This window comes from Cynoglossus semilaevis, chromosome 2 (genome assembly GCF_000523025.1).
Source record: "Cynoglossus semilaevis isolate Cse_v1.0 chromosome 2, Cse_v1.0, whole genome shotgun sequence".
Classification (NCBI taxonomy): domain Eukaryota; kingdom Metazoa; phylum Chordata; class Actinopteri; order Pleuronectiformes; family Cynoglossidae; genus Cynoglossus; species Cynoglossus semilaevis.
Genome location: NC_024308.1, coordinates 9,721,263 through 9,749,117, shown reverse-complemented (window position 1 = coordinate 9,749,117; position 27,855 = coordinate 9,721,263). Strand labels below are relative to the sequence as shown.

The following is a 27,855-nucleotide window of genomic DNA, read 5'->3' as shown; positions in this document are numbered from 1 at the left end:
TCTATCTATCTATCTATCTATCTATCTATCTATCTATCTATCTATCTATCTATCTATCTATCTATCGATCTATCGATCTATCTATCCATCTATCTATCTTACATGATGAGTGTATACCTTCCTTCTGTACATCTGAACAGATGTTACATCGTGCAAGCAGAGAAATGGCGGCTGTGATCACATATGCAGTGAGCGAGTTGGGGGCCATGTCCAGTGCAGCTGTCAGACAGGATGGACACTGGGCCAGGACCTGAGGAGCTGCGTGGGTGAGACTTCAACATCACTCCACAGACTGCCCCATCCATTGGTCATTTTCTGCTCATTTCTGCTTCTGGATTCCAAACTATTGTCAAACAACAAATCCTTTAAATGCAGTGGAATGTTATTAAGGGACTTCAAACAAAGCTTGTGTAATTGAATATATAATTATGCAGCTAAATTAGATTGGATTTTTTTATGCATATAAGAGATCTGAGTATGATTAAATCCATTTAGGTACCACCAGCTGTCGTGGCTTACTCCTGTGTAAATCTAATTAACTTAGCAATTATGACAGTGATGTAAGAAGTATAATGTGGCAAAATAAGAAAAGGAAAAGTCGTTATGTTTTAGCAGGGAGTTTCAAACACAACACAATTATAATTTCTAGTCTTGTGCTGACTCGGAATAAAAGTAATAACAGACTTGTTCTCGTCTCCAGCGACAGTGGGACGGTGAGACACATCACTGTTTCTTTATCTGTGTGTGTGTGTTGTGTTTCAACTCCGACCCTCTCTGTCTTATGTCTCGAGATGTGAACGAGTGCAGTGACTTCACCAACGGAGGCTGTGAGCAGCTCTGCCTGAACCATCCTGGAGGGTTCAACTGCACATGCAGGGAGGGGTACAAAGTTCAAACCGATGACCTCACCAAGTGCCAACGTGAGTCAGTCAATACACGTTGGCGATGATGAGAACAACTAATAGACCTGTAATTAAAACTAAATAAACATGACTCTGCCTCTTCAGCGGTGTGTGAGCCACCGTGCCAGAACTATGGTGTGTGTGTGGCCCCAAACAGCTGTGACTGTCCTCCAGGGTACCCTGGTTTGGGCTGCTCAGGTAATTAATTGAACATTATTGAGTGTTTAGTCTGTGGCTGTGTTATGTCGAATGGCTAACTTACATTACATTCAGAATATGAGTTGATATATGAGTTAATGTCTGTCTCTGAATTACATCAATTTAAAGGAAATCTAATGAAACCCATACCTTTGTGTGTTGCAGCCATGTGTTCGCCACCTTGTGCCCATGGAGGTACTTGCATTCGCTGGAACAAGTGTCTATGTCCTCCTGGGTGGACAGGAGTGGGCTGCCACACAGGTGACTGTAGCTGTAGTTACAGTTCCCACAGTCATGTCAGATTTAAAATTCTTGGCCAAATATCTTAAATTGTCTGGGTTTAAATGTCATGACTTTCCACAGACATATATATAAAATATGTGAAATCAAGCAAAAACTGTCAAATTAATTTACAGTTTATATTTCAGGGACAGAAAAGCCTAAGTGGATGATGATGGATGGATGAAATAGATTAAAAAATGTTTGTTAACACATGGACCGAATGACTGTGTCTAACAATCCCACCATATATTGAATTATTTACGGTTGCTCAGTCAAAAACACATGATGTGATTTAAACACACTACAGGAAAGACTTTTCTTTCACCTAAATACTTTGATCTAAAAATACCATCACAGCGCTCAGCATGTGGTTACTGGGGTGTCACTACAGGTGAGTCACCACGCTTGTATCAGAGCAGCCTCATCGAGTACAGGACAGTAAGTCAGTCTATGGCTGACAAACTGACTGACACAATTAGGAATGGATTACATGTTCTATAAACCATTTTGTTATTTTGGGAATGTTGATTATTCTCAATTAATCAGGAATATTCTGTATAGCATCCATTGCTTTGTGAATATTGTGAATATATTCATTTGACAGCATTACTTTTTAAGTTTAACAAAGGGTTCTCAGAATTTCCCCCCTTTTGTTTAATATTTTAAACTAATTTAGCCCTTTACTATTATAGTTTAATTTACTTCCTTATGTTTTAAAACACTTACATTTTACAACAGGGAAAAACAATTTGATTTCCATTGCCATCATTATCAAACAAGTTACATTTTTCTTGGCACCAGCTCCCCCTCTATATTCCGGTGTTATGGATTTTGAATTCCCTGCATTTCTCATTAATGTTTTATTCATTTTCTAAAAACAAATCAATAAAACTATATTCTTTACACATTTTTTAAACATTTACTATCAGCCTTGTGCTTTGTCTGTCTCAGCGGTGTGTGAGTTGCCCTGTGCTAACGGAGGTCGCTGTGTTGAACCTGAAACCTGCCAGTGTCCCTCTGACTACACAGGTCCACAGTGCCTACTGCGTGAGTAACATACTGCATCCCCCGTCATCTGGAAGTATTTGTCACTTTATTTTGTCATTAAGCTGTGTGTGTGTGTGTGTGTGTGTGGGAGTGTGTGTGTGTGTGTGTGTGACAGCTCTGTGTAGTTCTGTGTAGTCCTGCGTGTCAAAATGGAAGATGTGTCGATGTCAACAAATGTGTGTGTGCTGGTGGATGGCAAGGAGCTCGCTGTCAAATTGGTGAGAACCATCTCTCTGTTCCTGCTCTAGTTACCGTAAATGTTACACAACTATAACAAATCTTACTTGATAATATTACCATATGCTTTAACATAATTATACTAAGAAAATAGCTCTACAATATATATTTTTAAATTACAAGTCTTTTTCATGTGGTGTCTTTTTATAAATGATTCACTTGTATTAAATACTGCAGATGTTTCTTTGCACGTCCTTGTTGCATTTTTGTTCGCAGTAACTGCAGGGTGTTCAGCACAGTAAAAGTATGAATTTGTTAAATAAGAATAAAATATTAATCCTCCAAACTTCTCTATAGGAAATTAACAATGGATCAACAAAACAAAGCATTTTTGGACAACTTACTAGATGTCCTTCTTCTTGTTGGTACATACAATTTTACAATTCAATGCACAATTCCTTCATGTAATTTATACAAATAATTAACACTGGATTCATTTTTATCACTGACTACTTTAAGCAGACAGCGTATTATTTTGTGTAAAACTATTTCACTAAATATCAGTAATTTCAAGTGCACTCATAACTAAAGGAGCAAACTTCTCAGATAAAGTTTTACATGGTGGATTTTAAATGTTTCCCTTAATTAAATTGAAAGTAAAAAACTGAAAAACTGAAATTCTGAAAGGAGGTGGTCAGTGGGCTACAATAAGACACATGACCTCTGTCCCTTTACAGTTTATTATCCTGCCAATCAGATTTCAGCTTGATTGGAAAACATCAAGTCAATAATCTATCTTGTACTGTTGGCTATGTTATTATTGATTTTCCCTTTTCTCTTATCAGCATGTTCTCGTGGCAGACACCGGGCTCACTGGTTATAAATCCAGTTTGCAGAAAATAACATGAATACCTGCATTTGAACTATTTCATTCAATTCTACATTTTCTTCCGAAAGGAGAGTGAAAGTTTTGTGGTGAAATAAAATGTTCCTGTCTTTTCTAGAACCGGTTCAGTGTCAGGAACCTTGTAAGAATGGTGGAGTGTGTGTGGGCTTCAACAGGTGTCGCTGTTCCACAGGATTTACTGGAAACCTCTGTGAAACAGGTCAGTTCAAGTCATATTAGGGAAGTAAATCCCTTTACTCTGTGTGTTAACTCTGGCTGTCTGCTGTGTCTATAGCTATAACCGTCCCCTGTGTGCCACCCTGCAAACATGGCGCCACCTGCAGTCCTCACAACACCTGCACGTGTCCGGAAGGTACTACAGGTTTACGCTGTGAAAGACTGTAAGTATGAAAGAGAGCATCAGACAGAGCCATTGACAGAAAAGTACAGAAAAAACCCAAGCCACAAACTGAAAATAAAAGTGATGTCCAGAAGTATGCCAAAAGTTCTAGTTTGGTGTTTGATTCAGTAATTTTAAAATAGAATTTTAATTATCTTAACTACGATGCTATGTGATATACATTCTAACAAAAGACAGATTAAATTGTCCTCTGGACACAGGAATGTTTTAATAATCCAATTCTTTAATAGACTCTACTCTCATAGAGCTATATTATCTGTGTGTTCAAGGACATGTCCAGTGATCACCACTGCAGTCAGTATGGCACGAGCGGTGAGGAAAGCCTTTAGGGAGAGCTACGTCGATCGCTGTGGACCACTGGGAATTCAGCTTTGCACTAAATACAGGTCATCAGGTTTACTATTTGAACAATCACAAATACGTTTTTCCATAAATGTTATCTGCATGTTACAATGGAGCTGGTGCACCACATTCTTTGTAAATATGTTAAATTATAGTATAATATATATTATTGTAATACTGTTTACAGTAACAAAATAATTGAACAAAGCTGTTTTCTTCTCATATTTTCAGGATAAACCAGGCACGAGTGTACCTGCAGGCCTACAGGGTGGGCTACAAGATCCAGTGTCCACAAAAAACTGGAAGATGACAGCATTGTTTTCCAATTTTGGAGAATGAGGTGGTCATCATCGGGCTTCTCTGTTAGAGGATTTACCTTAAATCAAGATTCAATGTTGAAAGTTATTTTGATTTAACTGTATGAAGTTCTTTACTCTAATTTCCTAGGGGGGATTAATTGAGCCAATGAAACAATCATGCTTCATGATGGAGTTAAATCAGTTCATGAGTTTCTCAATCCTGTCTACTGCTGCATCAAGAAAATAACTCTCTTTCCTTTTAGCACCGAAGGGACTTGGATTGTCCCGATTGGGGCAAATGACCTGTAACTGTAATGTTTACATATTTCAAAGGGATTAAGGGTCTGTAACCACATAAAGAAAAATGTTGAAGAAGACTGATGAATAAACAATACCAATGTCACTCTGTACAATTTTACAAAAAAAGATAATAATGAGTGTGAAAGAAAATAAAATTAAAAACAAAAGTCTGCATCAGGCAGTCAAACACATGCCAACCAAGGTCTGTCTTTTATTATAACAGCTAGCACATCATGAGGAATAGAATCTAACCTATCATTTCTATATACAGCACGGTTAACTCGTTTGCTTTTCGCCTGAACAAGTTTGACTTCTCTGGGCTTCCGTTGCTTTGCTGTGATTGGTCAATGATAGAATATGGCGATGTCCGCGGAATTGTAAAAACGTCATGAAAATAATTTGAGTTTGTTGTGTATAGGAACAAACACGAGTGGAATTACAACATTCACGTGGAACCACATCATGGAAAACGTTTTTAACACTATCACTGACTCCAGACAACGTTGATTTAGCGTAGTTTTCCTTAATCAGCACGGGTTTCTTGTGCCGGCTAACAAACCTGCTAACATCGATACAGAGGATAGTCCTCGACACTGAGCAGTAAGTAATGACAATATTTGAAATGTATCCTGCTTTTATCAGCATTTTAGAATTATATGGGAACAACTATGCATCTGTTCTGTGCATTAGTATATAAACAAATAGTTTCGTTCTACTACAAAGTTTTTGTATGACAAATCAGAATGGAAACGACTTGAAGCAATGTTCAGGAATCCAAACGCGTGATTCAAATGTTCTTTTTCAGTTTGTTTGTAGCTGTATGCTAATGTACCATGTCCATAGTGCCTAGGCGAGTTTATGTAATCACAAAAAGTTATATACTATATACCATTTTTATCCAAGTGTTATCCAATTACAACCCAAAAATACACATTGTATTTGTAATGAAATTCATTTTAAAAAAAGAAAAGAACATATACATGTTATGCACGTACATCATTGTCACTGCAGTTATATGACGTTGAATCAAAGCTGTTGTAAAAAAATATTTGAATATATGTGTGAAACAACTGTTGGGGTTTTTTTTTTTTTTTTTTCAGCTCCAACATGCCTGCCTTCCGACAAGTGGGAGAGAAGCAACTTCCTAATCCTGTTCTGTGTATGGCATGGTCTCCAAGGCGCGATCTGATTGCTTTGGCCAACACAACAGGCGAGGTAACAGTCCTAATTCTTTTCTTATTCTTGTTTATACTTTCTTGAACATGTTCTACTTTATTTTTTTGTGTTGTAATGTCTCTCTTTTGTCCGTAGCTACTTCTACATCGTTTGGCCTGTTTCCAGCGTGTTTGGAGTTTACCTCCCACTGAGACCACAGGGAAGGAGATCACTGCCTTGGCCTGGAGACCAGATGGCAAAAGTAAGACATGTCTACACTCTGTCTTGTCTTTGTGATTACAGCATCATAAATTGAATTATTTTTGATCAACTTCTTGATTCACAGTATTGGCATTCAGCCTCGGAGACACCAAGCAGGTTGTCCTGTGTGGTGTGGAGAAAGCAGAAATACTCCACGTGTTTCCAGTAGAGAACTCTGTCACCTGCATGCACTGGATGGAAGTAACTGATGATTGCAGGTAATAATGAGACTGGAGGATATACCAGTACTAGTATAATAAAACATGGGAATACAAAATAATGCATGTGTATGTGTTTCAGTGCCCTGAACTCCTTCTTCAATTCAGAAGATGAATCAAACTTTTTTCTTTCTAAACTGCCATCACTCCCCAAGAGGTAACATCAGAGAAAATTTCAATTTAATTGAATTCCCGAACATCCTGTTTTAATTTAATAACATTTTACTTATTTTATTTTTCATAGCTACAGCACAACATCTGAGATCTTCAGGTAGGATCATATTTTAATGTATATTCACATCAGACCCACTGAAGGATTGTAATGTCTTCTTGGATTGTATCTAACAGCAGCCTTAAGTTTTTATTTCTGTTTTACAGTGAAGACAAGTCTGATGAGATCATGAATCTTTTAGGAGAAGTGAGGTTTGTCAAGACTTTTTTATTTAAAAAGTACTGCTGATCAAGGTCATAGAGAAAAGTTAGCTCTAACATTAGTTTCTAGAAAGTCACACTTTCTTATAAAACATCACTTGTGTCTTTGCCTCAATCTTCATTGCATCCAATATTTGTCTCTCTATTGACTTCAAACAGCAGTGCTTTGTCCAGAATACTGAAAAAAACTTTAATAATCAACACCAGATTTAAAAAAAGTCTAGGACATGCAGACTGCTGTCAGATTAACATTGTAATTACTCTGTGTTTCTGTACAGACTGAATATACTTGTCCTAGGAGGAGACAATGGTTTTGTGGAACTTTACGCATATGGAATGTACAAGATTGCGACCTTGACAGGGGTAAGTTATTTTTAGCAAATGCCATTCACAGCAGCTGCAAGGAAATTTTGGATCTAATACATTAGATTAGTTAAGATTTGAAGAAAATAAATCTCTAAAGAAACATTGAGGTTAACTTTAGCAAAGGACTTTCTATTTTCCGTAAAATTAGTCTGGCATCGCTCAAACAAATGAAATCACACACTGAGTCTTTGTTACTTCTTTAATTGTTTAGTCTGGATTAAAAAATGTATTTCACTTTTTCATTTTTATAGGTATCAGGTTCCTGTTGCAGCCTTAGTTTGTCCAACGATCTCAAGTCTCTGTCCATTATCACTGAAATTATGTCTGCTGAAGACAAACCAGAGATCTGCTATGTTCAGGTGAATTGTACACATACTGTGGACCTAAAAACTTTCTTCTAATGCCCTCGTGCTGGCAATAACCAGCATGTGAACTCTGTCCTAATTACATCTTCCAGATGGACACAGGGTTGTTGTCTGACTGTCTGCCTGAAGTCACCAGGATGGCGCGCAAATTCACTCATATCTCCACTGTGCTCCAGTACCTGCATCTGTCCCTCACATGTATGTGTGAAGCCTGGGAGGATATCCTCATGCAGATGGATCTCCGTCTCACAAAGTTTGTCCAGGTCAGTTATTTCACAATTGTCACATGAAGTATAAAATTAGGCATTTGGACTAAGGGCCAAGTCAAGAGATATTTCTGTCTTTTAGGAGAAGAACACCAGCACACAGGTTCAAGATGAGTTTCTGGAGCTTCTGCTATGGGGACAATCGAGGTAAAAGAAATTTTCTGCTTCTTTACTAGAACAGATTATCACGGTGTAGCCTGTGTATGAGTTCTCTGAGTATGAAGGTTTAAATTTTCATGTGTTATCATTGTCAGTGCATGACCCATGACTATTTAATTTCATAATTAATAAATGTCTTAAAATTATTTGTAGTTACCATTGAGGGTGTAATGCTGTGAAATAAACAAATCCAAAGTGTGGTATATGAAGATGTCTTTAAGTGAAGCGACTAAGGTTTTATTTCTATCCTACATTCTTATGTATTTATATAGTTGAAAATGATGAAGATATTGGTTTATTCTGCCCTTGATTTGAATTCACAAAAGAGGATTTTTATGTTTTTTTTAGTATTTTTTGAAGATTAATTAATTGACTGATACAAGTGTCTATGTGTCGATGTTATCGAGCGAAATATAAAGTAATACTATGTGTAGCATCACTAGGTGGAAGAGGAGTAAGTGCTCTTAATTTACAGCAAGAAGTTCATCGATTGCATCTTTTGGATCTTTCTGTAAAAAAGAAAATGCTGTCATGTCACTTTTTACATTTTCTTCTGCTTCTTGCAGCCCAGAACTACAGGCTTTTCTAATGAACCAGCTGAATGTTAAGGTGAGATGGAATCGCTCTCTTTCTCCCTAAAGTGTAAAATAATATAATCTCAATTCTTAATTTCCTTTTTTTAAAGTAAGATTATGATTTAGTTTTCAACATATGATTTGGTATTATAGATCCCCTCACTTGTCTATACTTTGTGTTTTGTCGAAGGGCCTAAAAAAGCTTGGCCAGTCCATTGAGTCTTCTTACTCCAGCATCCAGAAGCTTGTGATCAGCCATTTACAGAGGTGTTTTTCTTTAATGATTAATTATTCTCTAAAAAGACAAAACTGCAGTGTCTTAGTCTGTCATTAATCTCCACCTCCTCTGCTCACTGTAGTGGCTGTGAGGCTCTGTTGTATCACCTCAGTGAGGTGAAAGGAATGTCGCTGTGGAAGCAGAAGTTTGAGCCTCTAGGTCTTGACTCCACAGCTATAGAAGGTACAGTTTGACAGCTTGTTTGATTTATTTATTTTTTATTTACAGCTTCAATATGAATAAAAGGCCTTGTACATTCTTTGTCTCCAGGTGCCATCACAGCTGTAGGATCTTTTTCTCTAAAAGCCAATGAACTTCTACAGTGAGTTTCAAGATTTTCTCCATCCATTCCAATTACGTTATCATTGCTCCTTTTAAACTACTGCTTACAAACAGTTACTTATTTGGTGATTTAGGGTGATTGACAAGAGTATGAAAAACTTCAAAGCCTTTTTCCGGTGGCTCTACGTGGGTACGTTCTAAAATGAGTCTGTCAAGATACGTATATAAGATTACTGGAGGTTAAATTGTTGCTTGAAGTGATTTGGTGTTTTTTTTTTTTTTTACAGCCATGTTGAGAATGTGTGAGGAGCATGTACCACCAGAACTCAACAAGGTGTGTTGTCAATAACTGGGAAAGGTCAACTTTAGTTTTGAACTGTTTACCACATTGATTGTTTTCTCTCCCTCTCTTTCACTCAGATGACTCAGAAGGACATTGCTTTTGTTGCTGATTTCCTTTCAGAACATTTCAGTGCGGTGAGATCATGGGAAAAAAAACACTTACATTAATTTGTACATTTTTGGCAGGGTTTTCTCATTTACTTTAATTGATACCGGAATTTGCAGAACGAAGAACTCTTTGATCGCAAAGGAAAGTATTTTAATGTGGAGCGAGTTGGTCAGGTCAGTGGTTTGTGATTAGTTAGGTTGGAGTGTTTTTAAACGTAGCTGCTCTCTCACTGTGGTTGGTGGTTTGTATGGATTCACAGTATCTGAAGGACGAGGATGAGGACCTTGTGTCTCCACCCAACATTAATGGGAACCAATGGTTGAAGTTTTTGCAGGAGAGTAAACACCTGAAGGGTAAGCTATAATCACTACTTGTTGTAGGTGGTGCATAAAAACAGATTATACATTGATATAGGCGGTATTAAAAACTTTAACATTTTTGGTTTGTTTAGAGAGCCCTCTGTTGTTTCCGTCCTATCCCCAAAAGTCTTTGCACTTTGTGAAGAGGATGATGGAGAACGTGATTGAGCAGTGTCTACAGAAACCTGCAGTAAGTATCCAATAATAGTTGTTTTATACATCATTTTATGAGGATATGGAACCCTAAAACTGAAAAATGGAGAGAGTCTTTGGATTTTACTCAACAATTGGCTGCAGAGTTCTTACACTGTAAAATTCCATAACATTGACTTCATAGGGTGAGGTCTTACCAGTAGCTAATGTCACACTGCCCCCCTGTGGTAAAAATAAAATACACTTAGGCACCAGTGACGGTTAAAATAGTTAAGATAACTGAGTAGTTATTAAAATTTAATTTAATTTTTAACGTGTACAGTGAAAATAATATTTTTCTGCTTCTGCTGCTTCATTCATTTGTTTGTGTAGGAAATCATTGGGAAGTCTGTAAAACAGGCTGCCTTTTTGCCTTTGTACACAGTTCCAGAGAGGTAAGTTCTAGAGTCTCCAGAAAAGTTTACATCACTAATAAATAACTACACACAATATAAACGATATTAATTTTCTTTTTTGTGTGTGTCTCTAGCTCAAACACTCCTCGACTTTTTGACATGCCATCTTTGTACGTAACAGACATTCTGCAGTTTAAAACTTTGAAATTTAAAAAGGAGAGTTAGCCTGAAAATACTCTGTTTTGCCTTAACACAGATGGAATGACAAAAAGGCTAAAATGCACTATGTTGTGTTCAACATGCCACATATTTCACCCTGCAAGCTGTACCTGCTACGTAAAGAAACTGACCCAAACAGGTAGCGTCTACAGCATGTACTGTGTGCATATTTAAGGTCACTATACAATTATATCGTACTTATATAAAGTGCTTTGTTTGAATTATTTTTGCAGAAGTGTTCCAAACAATGTCATCTCCATTGCACTCAGTCGCCTTTTTGATAGAGCAAATGATGATGCAGCCCAGTGAGTGAACAAACGTATGTTACACACATTAATGTGTTTGGCTGGTAGATATGGTTTAACCACTTTTTCTTTTTCTTTTTTTAGATCTCACGGCTACAACTGCCTTGATGCTCGTTTCTATGATGATGAAATGTTAACTGTGGTCTTGCAAGGGGCGGAAGAAAACAATAGTAAACGTATTCTGGCACAACTGCCTCTTACTTCCGCCTTAAGTTGTGAAGCTCCATTCAACTGGAAGACAAACCTGAGGTGTGTTTGTGTTGAATTAAAATTGAAATTTAATTAACTCCCTTCCCTTTAGAGATTGAATCATTGTGTCATCAGTGAAATCATCACCTTCTCTGTTTGGTTGGTTTTGCTTACCTGAAGGGACCAGTTAGCTGCAGCCTAGCTTGGCCCATGCCTGAGTGTCCAGATAGCTACAGTATATCTTTTTAATTCCAACACCTTTATATGTTGTTCCAGGTTGGACCAGCAGAGCAGTAGCATCCCATGCCAGGGTCTGGTACTAGGGAATCAGCTACGAGAACTTGAGAGTATGAAAGCACAATTTGTTGCTGTCAATGGAATCCGGAAAGTTGCCTGTGTAGTAAGTTGCATTTTCAAGTCAAGCATTTTGCATAAACACACTGCCCTCATTTTTCACTGCTTCAAACATTTGCTTCTCTCCTTCTCCTGACAGCTTAGCACTAATTTGAGGCACATACGTGTTTTTGAAATGGATGTGGAAGATGAGGAAGAGGAGGGGGCGGACTCACAAAATGCCACTGCTGGACAGGATGTGCTGCATAATACAATGACCAGCGAAGGGCAGGGAGAGGAAAGTGTTGAGGCAGGTGGAGATCCTGTAGATAATGAAGAAAATGGACTTACAAAAAGTAATGAGCGTTTGGATTCAAAGGAAGATCTGGAACTCACCTAAGACTAAGACAAAAATCCTTTTTTCAATTCTAAAAAAAGGTTTATACATGAAAACGGACTGGTCTGTGTTTTAACTTTATTGGTTCATATTTTTCAACATCTTTACAATCAAACATAATATGTTTTCATCATTTATTAGTTCATAATAAACAACATAAATACATTGTTAATACATATAAGATAATTGTAGATCAATAAAAGTTTCCTCTCAAAGAAAAGTAATTACGTTGTTATTTTCAAATGTATTTGTAACATTGCTTCAATGACAAAAGTATGGATATTGTCTGAAATCTCAGATTCCTATTTTTCTCAGAACAAAGACTATACCTAAAGGTCCTTTTTTCAGAACTCTGACTAGAATTTTTGATGAAAAGAAAGTTAAATGCCATAAAATAATTTCTCTTAAATGTAGAATAACCAATTTTTATTGTAATTGTTTTTCATGAGCACTTCTTCCCCTAAGTTTGCGTCTTCTAGAATCAGATTTGAAGTCACGACTCTGTTCAAATTTGTTTATATGAATTACACAATATTTTTTTTATATTTAAAAATATGTCGGAACTTTGAGTAAGCCACTTAATATTCGATTTCGTTTAAAGAAGAAGAAACTCTACTGACTCATTGGTTCCTTTGTGAAAATGTGAGCGCGCAAATAGGTGTTGGTTACGTGCGCGCCTCCGCGGAGCAGCGCGGTAACGTGCTTCATCGCCGCCTGTTGGTCTCTCACAGTTGGTGACGAGTATTGTGAAAATGGCCTCGGTCGTAGCCCTGAGCTTGAAAAACCGGAGAAGATGACGATGTTGAGGTTAAAAAAGTGGGCCGAACACCAAAGTGTCTTCTTTAAATAAACAGGTAACAGTGAAGTGAGGATAAACTAGGAGACAGTCGGCTTAGGGACGTCTAAAAATACCACCGACCGACCACTGCATATTTTCGTGGGGCTGAGGAACCACTATGGAGGATATCAACTCTAATATCAACGCGGACTTGGAGGTGCGGAAGCTCCAGGACTTGGTCAGGAAGCTCGAACAGCAGAATGAACAGCTCAGGAGTCGACCTACTATGTTTTCCTCACCAGCCGGGTCGATGTCAGGGAACCACAGACCCCTCAGCGCCGGCTACGAATCGTCGTCCCTGTCAGCGGGGATGGCAGCAGGGCTGGCCGGCTTCCCTGGGGTGGGGTTGGTCGGAACTGGAGGCTACGGAGGGTTTTTGGAGAATAACCGATGTTTCAACCCTCGACTTTCCTACGATGGCATCAGTTTTGGAAGATCTTATGAAGGTGAGGGGGCATCAGCTGGTTCTACGAGACTGAACTCACTTTACTCGAACAACGCCGGGAGCTACAGAGATGAGGGTGAAACGTCAATACTAGATGAAGTGGAAATCTTAGACCTAGAAGACATGGACTGTCTGAACGAAGACGAGGACAGCTGGTAAGTCTTCACAAGTGTCTTGGCTTTGCAGTCATGTTTCTGTATTCAGTGAAGGGTGACAGCTTTAATTGCCCAGGCACAGCTGCGGGACACACAGCTACCATGATTGACTGAAATGTGAAGTCATGTCCACTGAAGGGAGCTCATTGTGGATCATTATACGAAGAAGGTTTTGCCAAGTAATGTGGGCGTTGTCATGGTCATCTGTGACTGTATGACCATTGAGAACAAAACCTCTTCTTTATTCACAATCTCCTGTCGGTGTGTGTCTACGTGTGTTTGCTTTTGTTCCTCAAAGTTATCAGTAGGCCCTTTCAGGACCCTGTGGTTCTTCACAGTCTCTTGAACTGTTTTAGTTTTATAATATCGCAGATGCCTGGATACCAGTGTGTAGAGTAAAAATCAGTGTTGTTTTCCTGCCCGACAGCCAGTTGGGAGAGGTAGCCATGGCTATGTTCCTTTGTATAATTCCCTTCAGCACACCAGTAAACACAAGCTACAAATGTTTTGCATCAACAAATAAGTAATGTGACTGTCAGCTCACTGGTCGAGAAGAAATCCGGCTTGATACCAGCTCACTGACTAAGAATAAGTATGGCATGAAAACAGTTTTCTGTGTCCTATGCAGGCCTCACAAAACTAAATATGATCAGAGAAGTATATTTAGAAACATTAACACAGGCTGTTTATAAGGCTGTCCGGCTGTTTATAATATGGTTCTGCTCAACTATTGAAATAAACTATAGAGCTGATGTAAATGTCTTGTAGCCTAGTCTGTAATTTAGGGTATGGTCTTGGTGGTTGCATCATTTCATATGGAATCATTGACAAAAAATAGGGCCAAGCAATCCATAGCTTACAATGAATCCATAGTAGAAAATATCATATGACCTGAAAGTAGAGAAAAGTCTATAAATTAAAGTCTGAGAGCTTGAGCTAAGTAATGTTGGCAAAGTTTATAAATGCAATTAAATTTTCACTGCAAGAAAAACTGCAGTCATTTTACAGTTGCTTGAATGTACATTATGTTATTATACATAAAAGTTGCTCCTCAACCCTGAGCTAAAAGACATGTTTACAAAGATTTCTAACCACAGCTTCTTATAGCATTGAGTCACATGGACTGTCTACTATAAATGTCCTCAATGTGTGACTCCTTATTTATGACATTTGCATTTATACTATTAATAATCAATAATAAAAATAATAATAATATTTTCTGCACTGCTCAGTCTTCAGTTTAATGAATTTAAATCTCTTCTCTCTGACTTTGAGAAAGACCAAGACGTGAAATGACTCACTGAGAGAAACTTTAACTTCAAAACAGCTGATGTCATAAGAATAGTAAAAGGTCTGTTTAAATAGAGGCAGTTGCCAAACCTCTCATTGTCTATTGACTGGTCTTCTTTAAAAGATACTATTTGTTATCTGTCTTGGAGGAAGGTGTTCTCTGATTGAACACTACAATAAGGGTTATTAATACTTACTTAATGACAGTTGGTGAAACCAATACACAGGTAGATCATATGTGGTTGAGAGCCAGTCGACAGAATTTGACAACTAGGTCATCAGCACTTGACAACAAATCTGAGTCAATGTTGTAATCATTATAAACCATTATACAGGCCTCATCATTTAGGACTGAAACAAAACTTCTCTTTTTTTACATCTTATACAGAAGAAAATGTTTTGCACTCATGCAGATGCCATAGTAAAAGTATGTACTGTGTAGTATCTTACTAGTCTTTTTTCTGTCCTCTACTTCCTGATGCAATAGGTGAAAGAAGGTGTGTCAAATACCTCGCTTTTGCCCCCACACTGGTCTCACATATTTTACACCCATGCAGAAAAATTTTTGCCCTAACTGTTTTTCATGCTCTGGATCAGATTACATCTGGGATTACTCTGCAGTGCTCAGCTCTTGCCAGTTTCTGTCAAAGACTCATTTAATCCCCAAATTAGCCTCTGGTTGACTTTAAAACCCAATTTTATTTTATTTTTGGTCATTTTCTTTTGGCTATTTGAGTACAATCAGATAAATCATTATACGGTCTGTACTCCCAAAACATATTTGACAGGTGGTGACAAATATCAAGTTACTTTCATTTTTACACCTATGACTAAATGTACCATGTCATATTAAATGTTGAAGAATCATTGGAATATATACTGTGTTTCAAATGCAAATAGATTGTTGGTGAGGAAGTTAACACAGTTTCACAGCAGTTTGGTTAGTGTCACGTCTGTTGCTTGGCCATTAACTCTGTGCTGTACCTCCTAAGAATGAATGTAAACACAGAACATGTGCATCAGATTTCTTGTATCTTTATCTTAGTCTTATAATGGCTTAGCTTTAAATGTAAAACACTTTTCTCACAGGCAGCAACTGCACTGACAGCTGCTGACTCAGATTTCTCTTTTCAGTGGAATCTCTTCTGTTTGTGGGAAGTCCAGCCACTTGTAGCTTCTTTAATACCTTGATATTTTCCCAGCAGAATTAAGAGGGTTGATATCTTCAGTCAGCACATCTGACAGCAGCCTGAACCCAGAGCCTTTTTTTCTCCCTGAGAGAATTAGGGATAGTGACAGTTGTTCATTCTTGAAATGTGCTGCTGCAGGCACTTCAAATTCCTGTGTTCTCTGCTTGTGAAATCCCTACAGGCGAGAAGCTTTCCGTTTTGGAAACAAACAGATATTAGGAATGCAGTAGTAAATTTACTAATTGAGTTTTTTTATGTTTTAATTATTAAACATGCATTACTGTGACAAGTTCTGAATGTATATAAAATGTGTGGTTGTGCTTTTTCAGGCTCTACGAGTCAAAGCTGAACAGTCCCCTGCAAAAAGCCTTGAGTCCTATTGTATGGTGTCGTCAAGCTCTTGACCACCCCAGCCCTGAGATGGAGTCGGCCAAACGCTCACTCATCCACAGACTGGACCTCACTATGTCAGGTAAAGATTAAATATACAAGTGCAATTCATCAGTCCAGCGTCTAGATGAGGCTGGACTAACTTAAGCCGGGTGTCCGACCTAAAATTGAAGCCTCAAACCCTCACAAAGGCATAGGTTGGCTGGGTATTGAAATGATATATTTGACGTGTACCGGTGAAATTAAAACTTTTTCTTAAGGTGTGCGACAGAATAATTATTGGATATAGAGTGTGTGTCAAACTGTCTGTGTATTAAAATGCTTAAAATCTAAATAGTTTTCACAAATTACTTACTGTGTCATGATTAGCACATTGATTTTTTTTAAGCTCTAATTAACATTTAAGACCATAATGCAGTTCAAAAAGTTGTAAAACTAAAAGAGTAAGTTTGTTTTTTTAAATATTCAGCAGGCAATTTGAAGTCTCCAACATCTAAAGCCAAATCTGAGGATTAGATTGGATTTAAGCAGCTCATTACAACTGCCAAGTATCATTGTCTTTAAGGGAGGTTGGTATCTATGTTTATTAGTAAGTTACCACTGTGGTTTATTCTTAATCTGTCTGATGGTTGATGTTAAATCTTCATCCTGGATTTTATTTCATTTCAAAATGCTCACATTAAAGGTGATCCCTCAGAGAGACAGACAGGCTTCACATCCTCTAAAAGGAGAGGGGTCACTTCCATTTTGACAGTGGCATGTCCATGTGACAGATAGATCATGTTGAGCAATAGGTGACTGAAAGTTGTTCACTGGCAGAGAGGTGATCTTCACTGTTGTGCAACAATCATGCGTCTGAACAGAGACCCCCACTCATGCCGCTACTTACCAAAAATCCCAGTTTATTTTTCTTCATGAGATTTGCCATGAGATTACATAATATAAGTGAGAAATATATAGTTTTAATTATAAACCAGATAGAAACCAGATTTTGACATTCTTTTACAACACAAGAACTAATGAACAAGGGAGGCTTGCTCATACATGGTGACTTCATCTATGAGGTGTGGAGGACAGATCATTTTGTCATTAGTCTAAAAATGACTCACTTGTCACTGACCCTCTGATGTTGTCATCACTTTCATTTGGGGTTACATATAGTCTGGCAAACTCTTGGAGAGACTCATGTTGTGGGCACAAATAAAATAAATGTATTTCCTATGAAATTAGAAATTTCCTTGTAGAAGAAAGACAGCATTTATTATACGTAAATGTGACAATTATTATTCATTAAATAAGAGTTTATTCCAATCCGTCATTGTGACCCTTAATCGATGTTGTAAAGTTATTACTTTAAATTGTTTTTTAATGGTGTAACAAAAAAATTTTAGGTACTAGTAAATGAAAAACAATTCATTGTCCTTAAAGGATGTAGGACCAGAGATGGAAATAAAACGATTTGTGTTTTAAGTTAATTTGTATTTAGTATTTTTATTGTAGCTTCCTGGAACAGCAAAGACATATTTAGAAATTGACTACACTTTTTAGTGTACAATAGCTCACCCAAAATCTTAACTGTGAGTTTTGGAAAAAATAATTGATGAAAACAGATTTCTTATGTGACAATAACAGCCTTTTAAAATGGTTTACTTCCCATTATTCAGTCTGTTTGCTAAAGCTTTGAAAGAAATTTACTATAATAAATAAAAATTTGAAAATGTCCAAACACAGATGGCAGATTTCTGTCCATACATTCTGAGATCCTGTGACTCAACAAACAGGAGCACTGCCAGAGACACGCCCTCATGGCTCCCAGCTACTTTTCTTCCCACCCACACTCTCTCAGAAACTATGTTGCCACGGCAACGACTGTTTATGTTAGATGTTACTGCACATATTAAAATCTCCACATGTACATTTTTATAGTGTAAGATGTGGAAAAGTTCGAGGAACGTTGTCTCTGTACACATTAAATCTTAGCAACTTAGCACTGACAAGTGCAAACTCGGCAGCTAACTTAGAGTCATGACCCTAAGTCCAGTGTCAGTATTGGCCAAACACCAATAGGTCCAGATGACGTGTCTGCTTATGTAACCATGAAGAAGGAGGAGATGGCTGTGAGACAGTGGACTGTTGAGCTTTTTTTTTATAGACAACCCTGATAATAACTCTGAACACAGCTGTTTTTAATAATGTTCTCTGTTAAACCCTGTCACATAAGTGCAACATCTGACCTGCATTATTTCCAAACACAATAAGTCTTATTGTGACTGAGCTGTCGACTTCTGTTCAACTCCCGGGTACATGTTTCTGCCTGCATGGTCTCTTTTTACTTTTATTCTCTGTTTGCTGTTTTTCTGTGATTTACTTTAAGCTCTCAGCACATTTTTAGGACAGCCTTTTTTCAAAATCAATGCCAACTTCCAGCTAAGTTAGCTTTAAATCTCTGTCAGGAGGTTTTGTACTCACTTATTTAATTGTCCTGGAGTTTCCTTCGGCTGAAATGTCAAGATTCTTTATTGCAGTGTCATATAATAAAAAAGAAAGAATGACCACAGTCACACAAAGTACAGACATCAATTTTATTTCATGAATGTTCTCCATACACGTAAATGTAAAGTAAAATGTGAAGAATATTTTAAAGAAAATATATTTTTTGCATCCTGGTACATTGGTCCTGAATTATGGATATTCTTGAAGGCTATGTCTCTTTGTGTATTTATTTTCTTTTATAATTCTCTTTTATTTTTAGAATCGATATCCTGCTATGCTTTGGGTTATTAACCAATGATAAATGTTTGAAATCAATATGGCTGGGTTAACAACTTCTCTATGACTGTGGGTTTTTCTTTTTAAAATTATTTTCAATACCTGCATTCTCGATATTAAAATGTAACTTAATCTAGTGTATTTTGTTTTTTAAAATTAGAAGTAAAATCTCAGTGGTTAATCTCCATAATGTGTGTGTGTGTGGATGGTTATTTACTGAATAATGCAGTGTGACAGAGTGCAGAGGAAAACCAGAGTGAAATCAGGATTGTAAAGAAGAGAAGTGGACTTAAAAGCTTTTCTCCTTAACAACACTGAACACATGCAGTCAGTCCAGTCAGCCAGCAACCTACTGCCTGTCTGTGGTCTGATCTCATGGTTGAGGCCATACATTCTGAAGACTGTGGCCTTTGACAGCACTTCACTCTGGTTCACAGAGAATGACATTGTGTGACTATTGACTGAGAGGAGAATGAATGGAGTGTATTGTAAGTGTTTCTCTCTGATAACGCTCTGTTCAACATAAGGAGGAAGAAAGTCAGTCAGTCCTGCTGCTGTGACTCTTAATTACTGGACAATCAACAGGATCTCATTCATAATACACTCTCATAATCCACTTTGAATGTGAATTATTAATCCAGACTATGCAATTTTCACCTATTTTACATTTCTTATGGATTAATTATCAATGTACGATTGACGATTCTAATTGAATTGTAAAGCTTGAATCTAGTTTATCAAGTTGAATTACGTCACGGTTGTGGTTTTTGGGTTTTCACCCTCAGATCTTGGTTTTATTAATTTTTTTGTAAAAATTTAAAAACATTTTATCTTTATGTTGCATGGACTCATAGCAGATCTGTTCTTTTACTCTACAGCCAACAAGCGCAGAAGCCTTTATGGAAGCCCTTACACCCAACAGAATTATGGAAGTCCCTACAGCACAAACACAGCCAACAGCCCCTACAGCAGTGGCTTTAACTCTCCCTCCTCAACCCCCTGCAGAGTGCCCATTGTCCGACAACAACTCCTGCCTGGAAACACCGGTACGGAGTAATGTAATAGTGCACGGAAAATATTTCTAGACATATTTCACTGTAGCTGTAGATTGAAAAGTCATCAGAAGTCATTATCTACCAAAATGAAATGTCATGTTCATATTTTTTGACAACATTTTAAATTGTGTTAAATTGAAGAGAGTTGATATTAAATAGTTTCAGGTTAGAAGGTCTCACATTTTCTTAAAAAACATCTTTACATACATGGTTCTTTAACTGTGACAAATATTGTTTTCCCAGTATACCAGCGGAATACTACACAAGAGAGGAATCCTCCGGCTGTGAGTCCGCAGTCGTCGGTGGACAGTGAGCTGAGCACGTCAGAAATGGATGAGGACTCTGTGGGCTCCTCAACTACCTACAAGCTCAATGATGTCACAGATGTTCAGATTTTAGCACGCATGCAAGAAGAGAGTATGTATCTGTTGCACTCACTGTGGGGATCTCTGAAAGTTAAGATGAGATGATTTTGTTGTTGTGAAACTGCATTTGTCATTTGTTAGGTTTGAGGCAGGACTATGCTGCAACAGCGTCCAGGCGGAGCTCCGGTTCTTCCTGTCACTCGCTACGGCGCAGCACTTTCAGTGACCAAGAGTTGGATGCACACAGTCTGGAAGATGAAGAGGAAGCGGTGCACCCAGCTTTTCACCTGCCCTCCAACCGTTTTAGCCCCTCTCCTCGACACTCCCCCCGCGCCTCCCCCAGAAACTCACCTCGCTCACGGTCCCCTGCCCGTTCTATAGAATACAGCCACGGTCGTGGTTCGCCGCAGCCAATCATCAGCCGCTTGCAGCAACCTCGGCACTCATTACAGGGCCACGGGCACGACCTACAGACCAACGTGGTGAAGAATGAAGGTGACTGGAACAAGCAGAGGTGGACTGGTGTTGGCTGTGTGATTTTTGTAGCACTGTCAGTTTAAAACTAAAACACTTCTGTTCTGTTGTTGCAGAAAAGCTGCGCCGCAGTCTTCCTAACCTTTCACGCTCCTCAGCAGCTGCTGCGGCCCCGGCTCCAGAACCAGTAAAAAACAGCCGCAGCTGTGAGTCCAACCTGCAGATGCCAAATGGTGGCTCTCCCCGACACCAGAGCCAGTCTGCAAGTGAGTTTTGTGACCAGGATACACACCATTACATTTTGTTTTATACATTCTGCCAAAAACCTCTCCTTCTAAACCGCTGTGTTCCTACAGGTAATCTTTAACAAGGCTGTCACCTTATATCTGAACTTTGGATACATGTGGGAAATATAGTATTTTTTAGATAGAATTAGCTAGCTAACCTCTTTCTTTATCTTAGAGTGGGACATAGACCCCTCTGCTGGCTCCTCAAGTCTGCAAATCTGTCTGACAAAATCAACAGTTGACTTGATAATTGACAGGTGACAGCTGTAATTCTTAACCACTGTTTTATTATAACACCAGTTAGTCTTTATCACTGTATATTGTTAGAATCATTATATTGGTATTCTCTTTCACTACATCTACAGTAAAGAGTGCACATTGCTGAGATGTTTGGAATTCCCTGTCACAGTCTTTTTCCTTCAGTATCATCTTTTTAAATTGACTTGCATTCTTCTTTGCGTCTTTCACAAATACAATGCTGCTCATTCTGTGCATGGCAACAATAACACTGTCCGAGAACTCCAAAGAATGGTTCTAGTTGTTGTTGGTGCAGAAACTGCTCATGCATGTATTTGTTCATTTATTTATCGATTTATTTTAAATGAAAGTTTAGTACTTTTCTCGCATATTAGAAATAGCATCTGATTTAATCCTGTGCTTGTAGATAGGAGTATAATCCAGGAATGCTAATCTCTCTGTTACAACAGGCAAAAGGTCAAAGTCACAGGGTAAGCATCAGCTGGTCCAACACATCCTTGTTTGCAGTACAGTTCTTGTACTTGAGGTGGTCTGGAGGATGGTGGACAGGTTTATCTGAGCTTTGGCTGTGCACAGCATGTAAGACACCTCACCTTCTGCCTCACTCACCAACTCTCCCTCTCAATGTGAAGCACTTGTAACTGAAGCCACTGTTTCTCTGCGTACACTGACACTGGTGGACTGGCTGTTAAACCTGGCACTTGCTTTGGTTCCTCTCCAAGTGAAGAAGCTATTCCCTGTCAGCATTAGGCTGCTGCGCCCTCTTGTGGCTTCACACTTGCTTAAATAGCCCTGAGTAGCTAATAGGCCCCTTCTACTCTCATAATTCATCTGTTTCCAGCATTGAAGTGTCCTTGTTTTCCAGTGGCAGCACCGCAGCTCCCAAGATACTTGACCCCCCCACGCTCCTCCCCGAAACCCAAACAGCACCTCCAAAGCCCAACTGCTCTGCGAGGTAACAGTGTGGTCTTGGACCAGCTGAAGGCTATTCCAAGACCACACTCACATGCCTACACACACATATGCCGACAGTATATACTCCCTGTGTATGCAGGTATAAACCAACTCTTATCCTCATATATAAACGATAAAGTACCGTAGCTACTGTAGAGCTGGACTGGACCTCGGGACTGTGTGCCTAAACTAAGTCTGTCTGAGAAGTAGTGATGGAACGGTTTATGAAAAAGAACCGAGCCATTCGGTTCAACTGACTAGGTTTGGTGCTTGGCGCAACTTTGAGTGTGGAGGAGGGAATTAGTCATTAGACATACTACGCTACAACCATACCATAGTAATAATGGTCTAACAAGGCCTTAAAAAATAAAACAAAGTGTAAAAATGAATACAAATGCATTTAATTGCCTCCAAATATGTAGCTATGTGCTAATTTATGATTAAGTTATAAAAGAAATATTTTTGGTACGTAAACCATTGATCAAAAGCATCATACTATAATAATAATTTTCTGAAAAAGTATTAAATAATAAAAAATCCCAAAAATGGGTTCTTGAACTTTTGATTCCAGTAACTAATAAGTTTCTCAAAAATGACTGAAAATACATTCATTTGCCTTAAAATACTTAGCTATGTCCATTTTTGTGGTTAGAATAAAAAAAAGCATTTTATATTTTTATATTACAGAAAAAAATCTACTTTTTTGCTACGCCAATTTTTGAGTACAGTAAACTACTATACTAATATGTATTTTTCCCGCGGCATGGAAGTACAATTAGACCACATCTCCCATCACGCCACTAAATATTTTCAAAAGGGTTTGAAGTTGTTGAAATAAGACTTCTCATTTATCATATCTTTGGACAGACATGATGGGTGATTGACAATGTGCCTCTAACCTAATCTACAGTTACAGATTTAATCCTTACATGCTCCTAATGATGACGACACCTTTGCCTATTTACATACTTCCCATCAGGTAAACTGTGTAGTATGCCAATGTTGCACTTAGATAAACACGAGTGGTAACTTGTTACTGAATCACATTAGGAGGTCCAACTGGACAGACCTGAAAATGCACATGGTGAGTGAAAATGGTTAAGTAAACTCTGAATTAATTTATAATCTGATCTAATCCTTTAACGAGGTTAATGCTCTCCGGACTCGCTCTTTCCCCCGACACTCTCGTCAGCCATCAGGACATCAGAGGCCAATCCAATGTCAGATTTCAATCTGACGTTAAAAAGGCCGCACTTGACTCCGTGTGAGTCAGAGTGAAGCTGTGGTTGACAAATGTCCGAGTTAAAGAAAATTGAACCACATAAAAAAACCATTAGCCAGTGCTGATTAAAGGCCTGTCTCTGTTGTTTTGGTCTTTGTCTAGTCCCACTCTCCTGTTGCTTTGGAGAAGAAGGTGATTTCAGTGAGTATTCACTGAAGATTTCCACCTCTTGTTAGATGTTGTGATCGTGGTCCTGTGCTGTGGTTTGACTGGTTCTGTGCTGTTACCATGCTGCAGGTGTGTTAGCTTCTGTGTGTGTTCATCATCTCATCTAGACTAGACTCATGGTGTGGCCCAGTCACAGGCAGCTCTGTCAGACGTCCTCTCTGATATATACAGTATGTGAAGTTCCACTCCACAGGTGTTACTTTCATTTGTGGTTGTGATGATGATGGTTTATCACAACTTGTGTTTCAATGCGTCATCACATTTGTTTGGCAGGTCATCAGGTCCATCTGTCCTTGTCCTAAAACCAATGCTGACTAAATATATAAATCCTCCTCCAAGGTTTCAGTCTGTAACAAAGTGGATTACCGTATAATCTAGAAAAGTGGTTCTCATACTGCTACCATCTCTGAAATAGTTGTCTCTACAAGTAACACCACTGAGGGGATTTACATATTTAAATGTTTATTTATCAAAATAAAGTTGTCTATTGTATTGCAACATTTTTGTTTTTATTTAAAATAACTTTTATTTATTTACTTTATTTAAACTGAGTGACCTGCTGATTCTAAAAAGGGTTCAATTCCATAGATCGCCACTAGAGGAAGCCCAAGTACATTATTGGTGCACGCTGCATAGTTTGAGAATTACTTTTTTAGATGATGCAACTTGTTATGCTATTAAAATTCATTATCATGTAAATCTGAGAAGTCATCCTAGCGCAGAAACCTTGGTAACACTGATCTCATGTGGTTAATTGCTAGAACAACTGTTCTGTTAATAATCGACTTTATATTTAAATTTATGTTTGAGAGACACGCATGACTCCTAATTGCTTTTTTATCCATTAATGGATTTTCTACTTTAATATTAATTATTTTGTAATTGAAAATATCTGAAGCATTTCTCTTAAATATTACGGTAATAATAACGTGTGGATAAAAATATAAAGATCAACAACTGGCAGCTGAGTTCATGTCATTACCCCAGTGTCACATCACTCCATTTCGTCATTGAGCTGTCGTTATACTTGGGGTTTATGCTTGTGTTTTACCTGGTCAACATGTCGGGTAAATGCAATTAATCAGCTTCACAGCTGCATCGTCCAAAGCCTCTAAAAAGGAGGATTTAGGATTTAGTTTTAGCTCGCTATGAACTAAAGCAAAAATTGCTATAGCTATTAGTTGCAAACTGAATGTACAGTATGTGCTGTTTCCACTTTACACACACACACACACACACAGACCAGCTGACTGACTCTGTGTCCTTGTCCTGCTTCTCTTCAGTCCCCTCTCCCAGTAAGCTGCGAACGCCTCCAGCCCCCTCCCCTCTGGCCCTCAGACAGCCAGTGAAGGCCACAGCCACCCCTGGATCTGCCACCTCCACGCCCACTCGCTCCTTGGCTGCACCACGGAGTGGCCTGCCCCGTCCCAGTGCCTCCGCTGGAGGAGGTATCCCTCTGCCCCGCAGCAAACTGGCCCAGCCTGTACGCAGGTAATACAGTAGACATGGATTCTGCTGTCTGTGTGTTTGTACAATTTTGTTTCTTCCTTGAAAATGTTGGCAAATATATTTAGTTTAAACCTTTTGTTTGCAGCCTTTTCTCTCTAGGTTTACTGTATATATCAAGGGGTGATATTGCAGATGTTGCAAATGTATCATTAAGTGTTGGTGATTAATTGAATCGTTGTATCATCACAGCATCATTATTCGAACATTATCTGTTCCTCAGATCTCTTCCTGCGCCTCGGACTTACAGCAGTGGAGGTGACAATTGGAGGGAAGGGTGTTACTAAACGGTGCCAGCGGAGGGCGCTCCAGTATAACTCGGCACCGAAAGCAGACGTTTCAACAAGGCACTTTATCTACCTAGCTACACGACCTCTAAAAAAAAAAAGACTGAAAATGACTGTGTCCTGAGAATATATTGACATGGCATAAATTAAAAGAAAGAGGGTCTCTGCTGTGTTAAAGACCACCTTCCACCGTGTGTCTCCATGTAGACTGGTACTGGACAGGATGAGATTTCAAACAGCCCACAAAATGCCAAAGAGAGGAGACAGACTCCAGGCAGGACAGCAGAGGACACATCTCAGCCTGGCCTCACGGCATCCTTCATCTTTGCCCCTGCTCTTCTTTCACCTTCCTCAGGTTGAAATGTTTCTGCACACTTCTCTCTCTCTCTTGCTCTCTCTCTGTCTCTCTCCCTCCCCCCACCCCCAAGACCAGATGATGGCATGTTGATCTCTATGACAATGCTGTGCAGGTGAAGTATGTTGTGATGCCGTAGAATCGTTGTCTCGCAGCAGTGGTGGACATGACTTTTAAAGAATATATTTCCTCCTGTCAAATCAGCCAGAATGTATGCACAAAATTTGCTTTGATAAATTATTTATTAGAATAATTTAAGAAGTCTATGTACAAACATCCATATCAGTATTTCTTTCTTTTACGCTTTTATCATTTCTTGTTTGTTTTTTTTAATGTACATCCTGAACCTGAATTGCAAAGCTAAGTCTCCAAAGTAGTTCTGTTTTTTTGTTGATTTTTTTTTTTTTTTTGTTTGTTTGTTTTGCTGATTTTGGAAAAAGCCTCAGTTCTGACTTTCAACAGTGTTTGTCATATTCTTTTATGTTTCCCTCCTAAAAGTTTGGTCACGAGGTGAAAAAGAAAACACTTGGATATTGTTCTTCATGGCCCCCACACAGAATAATTATCAGTGTATGTTCTCATAAAAAACTTAAAAAATAAATATATTTTAGAGCTGACTAAAAAAATTCTCCCACTGAGTAGATTTGTGGGTTTACCAGGCTTAAGGGTGGTGTTCCAGTGAGTTGTGGTGGATGTTCTTTAAGTAGTGCCTATAATTTAAGGTTTATTTCAGTTTAAACTTTTATATATTTTTTGCCAATTTATGTTTGCCAATTTTTTTCATGTTTGATTGACTGATTTTTTTTGCCTGCCATTTTTTGTAACAAATTAAATGCATTTATATTTGCTTGAACATTTTAAATATTGGCCTTCATATTTATAAAGGATGAGTCTTTCTGTAAATTAAACTATTTATTGAGGAGAGAGGTGCCTCTGTCAAAGGTCACAGGAAGCTGGAAAAAGACATGAACGCACACATTTAGTGCAAAAGTTTTTGTTATTGAAATTTTTTTATATCCACAAACATGACATTCTGTTTTCAAGTGTAAAGTCACATTTCAAATAAAAGCTAAAAACCTCCTCCTGTATCAGTGTTTCTTTTTGAACATGTAACAAAGTAGGCCAAAGGTCAAATTCTTGGGAAATAAACTTAAATTTTCTGGAACTTTTATTTTTTGCATGCGGTTGTGATGGTAAGACTATAGTCTTGCTTGTTGTTAAGATAAAATGTAATATGTATACATACACATGATGTATATATATGTAGTTGAAATAATTAACTAAAAAACTATTTGAAATTGTTTTATATTTTGTTTCAATTGTTTCTTTTTGAAGATTTCCACAAATGAGCTTTTCTGTTACAATCGTCAAAGCACTCTCCTTCCATCAAAGAAAAAGTTCTGAGACTAAACCAACTAAAAAAAAAAAGGATGTGAATGTCAGGGGTCAACTGTAGGGGGCGCGCTGATATTGGAATTGTTTATTTAACGGAAATAGGCCAAGTTGTACGACCCTTATTTCCGGTTGTGGATCGGCCGCATGGGAAACGAGTGTTTGCGGTTTGGGCTTCCAGCTGGCGTTCATCTCAAACTGCTGGGCACGGTGGCTACATGTGATTGATTGAAATGGTAGGTTTTTGAAAACAATTGTCGGTAAGTGCAATTTACGCTAGCATGTGCGTTTCGGCAGCCAACGTTAGGTTTTTTCAGAAGTTAATTGATTAGTTCTTTGTCCTAAATAATGAGCATAAAGTTGTCGTGGTAAATAAAAAGTCCC

At 38.2% G+C, this 27,855-nt stretch overlaps 3 protein-coding genes across 21 annotated transcripts in view; all 3 read left to right on the top strand.

The window, feature by feature from the left end:
• LOC103398041 (neurogenic locus notch homolog protein 1) overlaps positions 1-5,045 on the top strand; it is a 14,110-nt gene extending 9,065 nt beyond the window's left edge. For 6 of the 7 annotated variants that reach the window (XM_025063997.1, XM_025064006.1, XM_025064000.1 and 3 more), the window contains exons 17-26: positions 141-266; positions 792-920; positions 1,008-1,100; positions 1,266-1,361; positions 2,334-2,429; positions 2,555-2,647; positions 3,611-3,712; positions 3,788-3,893; positions 4,183-4,299; positions 4,487-5,045. In XM_025063997.1, the coding sequence (XP_024919765.1) occupies positions 141-266; positions 792-920; positions 1,008-1,100; positions 1,266-1,361; positions 2,334-2,429; positions 2,555-2,647; positions 3,611-3,712; positions 3,788-3,893; positions 4,183-4,299; positions 4,487-4,565 (1,037 nt within the window). In that variant the 3' untranslated portion in view covers positions 4,566-5,045. Of the gene's footprint in view, positions 1-140; positions 267-791; positions 921-1,007; positions 1,101-1,265; positions 1,362-2,333; positions 2,430-2,554; positions 2,648-3,610; positions 3,713-3,787; positions 3,894-4,182; positions 4,300-4,486 lie in introns of those variants that run through there. The other variant, XR_003052282.1, reaches the window with a different exon arrangement.
• Positions 5,046-5,183: 138 nt separating this feature from the next.
• anapc4 (anaphase promoting complex subunit 4) lies at positions 5,184-12,253 on the top strand. The gene is made up of 28 exons (XM_008336570.3): positions 5,184-5,454; positions 5,955-6,069; positions 6,166-6,271; positions 6,356-6,488; positions 6,571-6,645; positions 6,733-6,759; positions 6,867-6,911; positions 7,199-7,283; positions 7,538-7,645; positions 7,744-7,914; positions 8,000-8,064; positions 8,643-8,685; positions 8,842-8,918; positions 9,011-9,111; positions 9,199-9,250; positions 9,345-9,400; positions 9,498-9,544; positions 9,631-9,687; positions 9,778-9,834; positions 9,921-10,014; positions 10,113-10,210; positions 10,546-10,607; positions 10,703-10,738; positions 10,825-10,926; positions 11,021-11,092; positions 11,177-11,341; positions 11,558-11,681; positions 11,775-12,253. Exons 2-28 carry the CDS (start codon positions 5,962-5,964, stop codon positions 12,012-12,014), a joined length of 2,406 nt encoding a protein of 801 aa, XP_008334792.1. The 5' UTR covers positions 5,184-5,454; positions 5,955-5,961; the 3' UTR covers positions 12,015-12,253.
• Positions 12,254-12,718: 465 nt separating this feature from the next.
• On the top strand, positions 12,719-27,159 carry slain2 (SLAIN motif family, member 2). 13 transcript variants are annotated; one of them, XR_003048796.1, is made up of 11 exons: positions 12,719-13,449; positions 16,259-16,401; positions 19,967-20,134; positions 20,387-20,560; positions 20,650-21,003; positions 21,099-21,248; positions 21,977-21,997; positions 22,393-22,482; positions 23,866-23,904; positions 24,039-24,101; positions 25,215-25,352. XR_003048796.1 is itself a non-coding variant. In XM_025052781.1 (11 exons), the coding sequence occupies exons 1-11, from the start codon at positions 12,968-12,970 to the stop codon at positions 25,722-25,724; spliced, it is 1,893 nt and encodes a 630-aa protein (XP_024908549.1). In that variant the 5' UTR covers positions 12,719-12,967; the 3' UTR covers positions 25,725-27,159. The 13 variants fall into 13 exon arrangements, 9 of the variants coding, with proteins under 9 accessions (XP_024908549.1, XP_024908550.1, XP_008334805.1 ...); XM_025052781.1 differs by lacking the exon at positions 24,039-24,101 and adding an exon at positions 25,661-27,159 and having other exon boundaries at positions 25,215-25,422; XR_003048797.1 differs by lacking the exon at positions 23,866-23,904.
• The last annotated feature ends 696 nt before the right edge of the window (positions 27,160-27,855 follow it).

What these genes read in the sequence shown, in the direction of transcription:
- anapc4 (XM_008336570.3), top strand. Translation starts at nt 5,962, where the DNA reads ATGCCTGCCTTCCGACAAGTGGGAGAGAAGCAACTTCCTAATCCTGTT. An exon ending in TGGCCAACACAACAGGCGAG is followed by an intron (nt 6,070 to 6,165) that starts GTAACAGTCCTA and finishes TTTTGTCCGTAG; the next exon opens with CTACTTCTACATCGTTTGGC. An exon ending in AATCTTTTAGGAGAAGTGAG is followed by an intron (nt 6,912 to 7,198) that starts GTTTGTCAAGAC and finishes GTTTCTGTACAG; the next exon opens with ACTGAATATACTTGTCCTAG.
- slain2 (XM_025052781.1), top strand. Translation starts at nt 12,968, where the DNA reads ATGGAGGATATCAACTCTAATATCAACGCGGACTTGGAGGTGCGGAAG. An exon ending in CAACGTGGTGAAGAATGAAG is followed by an intron (nt 21,004 to 21,098) that starts GTGACTGGAACA and finishes CTGTTGTTGCAG; the next exon opens with AAAAGCTGCGCCGCAGTCTT. An exon ending in AAGCCCAACTGCTCTGCGAG is followed by an intron (nt 22,483 to 23,865) that starts GTAACAGTGTGG and finishes GTCTTTGTCTAG; the next exon opens with TCCCACTCTCCTGTTGCTTT.